This window comes from Amblyomma mixtum, chromosome 4 (genome assembly GCF_055824585.1).
Source record: "Amblyomma mixtum isolate Tamu chromosome 4, ASM5582458v1, whole genome shotgun sequence".
Classification (NCBI taxonomy): Eukaryota; Metazoa; Arthropoda; class Arachnida; order Ixodida; family Ixodidae; genus Amblyomma; species Amblyomma mixtum.
In genome coordinates, this window is record NC_143015.1 from 72,283,568 (window position 1) to 72,289,077 (window position 5,510).

The 5,510-nt window shown below is 46.8% G+C and overlaps 1 protein-coding gene across 3 annotated transcripts in view; it reads left to right on the plus strand.

Moving 5' to 3' along the window:
- LOC149346973 (uncharacterized) overlaps window positions 1-5,510 on the plus strand; it is a 51,870-nt gene that overhangs the window by 41,059 nt on the left and 5,301 nt on the right. For all 3 annotated transcript variants that reach the window (XM_089586795.1, XM_089586794.1, XM_089586796.1), the window contains one exon: window positions 2,432-2,474. In XM_089586795.1, coding sequence (XP_089442921.1) covers window positions 2,432-2,474 — 43 coding nt within the window. The remainder of the gene's footprint in view (window positions 1-2,431; window positions 2,475-5,510) is intronic.

Below are 5,510 nucleotides of genomic sequence, written 5' to 3' on the forward strand. Positions count from 1 at the left end.
CCGACATATAGGGTGTGAGCCTAATCCCGACCGCCCATTAACACTACCCCCACTGCCGCCTTCAGATAGTTTTTACGATTGAACTTTACGGAAGCCAAATTCAGCTACCCAGGCGCATTTCTTTTATTTGTTATGGAAAGTATCAGTGGTGCGTACACATCTGGCTGTTCCTTACATTCTTCGCTAAAACCTGCAAAGAGGAAAGCTTGCCGAGCAGCCTTTAATAAATGCTTTTTGCCTCGATCCTGGTTCCGTGCCGAATGCCTTGTGAACCAATCCTCTGTTCAAAGTACCCGTTGCTACTGCTATTTCCAGCGTTATCTTTCAATGATTTTAGAAAGTGGTCATATCAGCAGCGATGGACAAGAAACTAAAAAGCAACCTACTGCAGTACTCGGGTGGTCAAAAGAAAAATAACAGTGCAAGCGATGGCAGCATGTTGCACGCATGATATCAGGACTCAACTTTAATACCGAACCATACCCCTCCTCCCCCCCAACGCACGCCCAAAACCTCAGTGCACTTTGTACATTGTTTTCTAAGTGCTCCGGGTTCTTCGCAGCCACGTGCGAGACAAAAAATAAAAGCTTAATGGCACTCCAGACCCCAGCGCTTAAAAAGTTGTCGGAGCTCTTCATCGTCATGAAGACTGTGCCTCCAAAAGTGATTCTTCATGCGCCTAACCACAGAGAGGAATGGAACCACAGGTGGTGGTGGTCATCTTCAATCTCGTGCTTCCTTCACTATCTTGAGGAACGCGGGATGACTTATGGGCTGTAATTCCAACGAGAAGCACCAAAATGGTTAAGTTCAACTTATCTTGGCCCTTTGATGAATTAACGCATCTCGGACAGCAGTTTTGCGTAACAGGCCCATGCTATCCTGCTTTTAAATGTATGCGTCTAATTAGCAGAAAAAAAAAACGTCCTGATATGCAAAGAATGATGTCGCCTAGGTATCGGCTGCAAAGTTTGCCTTGAATTATAAAGACAAAACAATGCCTTTTTTGTTCGCTTTCGAGGTTCCAGTGGCAAAGCGAGGAATTGATTCCAGTCTCCAACGATTTATGAAAGCGGCTCTCGTCGTGGTTCATCTCGAGTATATTATTATGACAATACTCTACACGATTTTTATTCGTTTCAGTCGCCAACAGTTCGGACACCTGCCATGATTAGCTCGCATACAAAAGTCTTTTACACTACTGTTATCGCGGGCCTAACATTAATGACCGGTTACGTAGTGTCACAAGGACCGTTCACGTATCTATTACTCACAGATGTGTCTTCGATTCCGCTGTTTTGCAAAATCCAGCTTTCGATTTATTCGCAGCTTATTTATTTATTTATTGGTACACCCACAGCGTTAATACAGGGTGTTTCACCTAAGACTTTCTGCAATTTTTAAAAATAAGCTATTTGAATTAGATGCGCGCTTTTTCTGGCATAGCATTGTCAGTGGTGTAGTACATCATAATGCAGCTAAGACGTGCTAACTAGCAGGCTTGTTAACCAATATTTAATAGTTAACTTTGAAACTATTACCGTTGGCCTCCTTAATTATTGAGAGGCATGCAGCCCACCGTAAGTAATGTCTATATCCGTTTTTAGAATTTCGAGAACGCGAATATCCTCGGCGCTGTGGCCCAACAAATTTCGCCTACATCGCGCCAAAATACATGCGGTTTGAGAAGCTTGCAGGCAAAGCAACCTCTCCAGTGCACGTAACTCGTCGAAATAGCCAAAATTTGTTGGGCCACAGCGCCGAGGATAATCGCGTTCTCGAAATTCTAAAAACGGATATGGACATCACTTACGGTGGGCTAGATGCCTCTCAATAATTAAGGAGCCCAACGGTAATAGTTTAAAAGTTAACTATTAAATATTGGTTAACAAGCCTGTTAGTTAGCACGTCTTAGCTGCATTATGATGTACTACACCACTGACAATGCTATGCCAGAAAAAGCGAGCATCTAATTCAAATAGCTTATTTTTAAAAATTGCAGAAAGTCTTAGGTGAAACACCCTGTATAAGGTAGTAAAGGGGGAGGCGGTGAGGGAACAATAGGGCATGAAAGGCAGATGATTGAAGAAAAAAAACAGAACAATTGTTTACATGCCGAAATCAGTCAATAGAGGAAAGAAACAGATGAATAATTTGACATGACAGCATTAGCTGCAAGACCTAGCCTGATGGGTTCCGTGGTAATTCGGGGCAAAAAATGCATTTTGAACGAATCGGTTCTGCTATCTATCCGGTGATTGCTTTTAAGAGTTCATAAAATTTTATTTTCAAGAACTGTGATATATATGTACGTGCAGCTTGTACAGGTGTATTCCGCAGCCAAGCGGACATTATGTGCGTAATATAGCTCAATAATTATACGATTAATTATCTAAAATTAAGTTATTAACTATTTTATTCTTAATTGCAGAGACAAGATTGTACTGTAAAACTGAAGGCCGTCGATGTCGCAGGTAAGCCCTGTTTTTAATCAATTTTAATGTACACTGCGGTTCGAAATATCGATAGTCAAAAATACTCATTTGACAGCTCGTTCAGTTGGCTTTCTTACGTTTACATTTATCACTTAACTTCTGCATCACCAAATACTCAACTGCGTCTGCATTTGATGCATTAGGAAAGCTAGTGACACCATTTTTAATTACGCAATACGTGACAGCCTACTCTGCGAGCTTTCAAAACAGCATTTTTTGACACACTATATCTCGTACCAACCTTCTGATCCTATATTTTAAAGAATAGGCTAGCCTTCTATAACGACGGATTTCGCAATGTAATCTTCAGTTCTAAACCAAAATTTAAAAATGTTTCTTAGTTAATTAGTGGTATGACTAATGAGGTCTATCACATACATAATGTACGCTTTGCTGTATAATCCGCCTGCATAAAGCGGATCGACCTATTTGTCCCAGTGCTTAAAATAAAAATCTGTAAATCTCGAAAACATCATATTGCATTTATTTAATGTTGTTTATGTGCACAACACACCTGAAATGTAATCGGTATTCGGCATGTACTGTTGGGCTGCTATACCTATTTTGGAATAAAATACGCTATATAATAACTTTACCCCAGGTAATTTTCGATGCTGTTCAAGTGTATTCCAGCCAATACTGTCTTTTAGAGCTGTTACTTTCAAATTTCTTGACCAGTTATTGAGAATGAAATGGAGCGGCTATGTTCTGAGAACATACCAGTTTACGAATGTCAGACATGATCGGGGGATCCCACACAGCGCACGCGTATTCAAGAACAGACCTGACTGAAGCAAAATAGTGTCATCGTTCCAGCCGGAAATCGTCTTGTGTTTTGTGGAGACACGACTCGTCCCTTGTGGTTCGCTTCCCCGCCGTGCACCCTCAGCTCGACCCTGGTGGTTCACTTCCCCGCAATGCACCCTCTTAGTTGTTTTACTTTAACTAACAGGGGAGGGAGCTGTCGTCGCAGCGACACCAACGCCACGGATGGCGTGTTTGCTGCGCGCGCGCGGTGGAGAGACGGTCCTCTTCTGCTCGGCACCGGGAAAGCGCGCGGCTTCGTCGGCGGGCGCCTCGTGGTCGGAACATGCTCCCGCCAGCCCGTCCCGTGCGGCCTCGGGTTTTATGCGAAGCATACTAGCCGCACAACCGAGCTCTTCCTTGCTGCGCCGCGCGCGGCCGCGTAGCTACCACTTGACCTACATCGGCGCACCACGTGATATGACGTCACAACAGGTGTGAAAGCTGGGGCTCAACTCGTGCGCTCGCTTGCGGACGCGCAGCCTCCACCGGCGGCCTAACTCCCGCTCCTTCCGCTAGGGGCGCTGACGTCACAACAGCTGTGAAAGCTGGGGCATGAGTATTCTAAACTCGTGCGCTCGCTTGCGGACGCGCAGCCTCCGCCGGCGGTATGCTTCGCATCCTAGGCTTAACCATAATATAAGCCAGGCCATTTTTTTCCCTTGTCTTAGCGTGAGCGAACATTCACTCGTAACCGTGCTGGCGAGTCGGACGTCCTCGATTCCTCAGCGTATTTTGTTGCTAGCTGGCGTTACTGTTGTTGTAGCAATAAATGCCTTCTTCGTGTCAGCCAGTGTGTCGCTCCTTTGTTTCCTCAGAGCAAGGCCCGCAGTGGTCGGCGTGCGCTCGGTAGCGTACGCGACCACGGGGTGGGGTACGGCGGTTTTGAACTGGGTCAGCCGCGGTTAAACGGGGGATACGTATTTATATCCCAAATTAAAACCGCATGGTTTCTGCGGATGAACTATGAAACTGTGCTCTTTTACTATAATACAATCAATATGGCAATGCTATGAAACGCTGACTGCCATGGAGACGTTGAGATTTGGTTCATTAATACTAAATTTGTATCAGTAAGATGTCTTCTCTCTAAAAAAAGCATGTAGTTCTGTGTAAGTTTATATGCATGTAGCATGTGTCACATCATGTATGAAGTCATTCAGATAAGATTTACAACACTCAGTCTTCCGTGATTTGTCGGATAAAAGTGGAATTACTATCACAAAAATCATTCATATTGTGACGAAGACGAAGCTGGCAGTGGCGCGCGACGGAGCGCCGTGCTAGGCCAGCGGCCATTAAATCATCTCATAGTCATCGTTCACCACGCCTCATTCTTCGGCTGGCCGCCGCGTAACATTTGGTGTGAGGTGCTGGGGTCTCTTCATCGCCATCCTGGTCACGGAGCTTCGGCGTCCTGGGCCTGCCGTGGACGTCGGCCGTGAGTACCTGGTCAGCGCCGCACGGCCGTGCCCCAGCCCGCCCGACCTGAACCGACCTCGACGCTCACCCCAGCCCCGTCCCCCGCCCGGACCACACTACACGACGACCCAAGACCCGACGGACCCAAGACCCCACCGACCCAAGACCCCACTGACCCAAACGTGAAGACACCGTCCCCCTGCCTCTGCCGTTCGGTGCGTCCAGAGACCTCGGCCGTCAGCTCCTGGCACCCTACGGCCCGGATGCTTCGTGGACCGGGACTCATTCTCTCATCTTTCTCATCGTGGCGGCCAGCACTGCACCATCTTCTACATATTGTTCGATTCTTCACTCAAGACCATCGCCATTTCGCCGTCTGCTCGTCACCGATCGGGACGATCGCTCGGAGGCCCCGGGTAGTGTGAAGAAGACGAAGCTGGCAGTGGTGCGCGACGGAGCGCCCGCGCTAGGCCAGCGGCCATTAAATCATCTCATAGCCATCGTTCACCACGCCTCATTCTTCGGCTGGCCGCCGCGTAACAATATAAATCAAAAGCAGTAGTAAGCCCAAGGCAGACCCTTGTGGTACTGCTGAAGATACAGCTACATCATTCAACTGTTCTCAGTTTATAATCAGCTGATGTTGTCTCAGGTTGGTTGGTTTATGGGGTTTAACGTCCCAAAGCAACTAAGGCTATGAGAGACGACGTAGTGAAGGGCTCCGGAAATTTCGACCACCTGGGGTTCTTTAACGTGCACTGACATCGCACAGTACACGGGCCTCTAGAA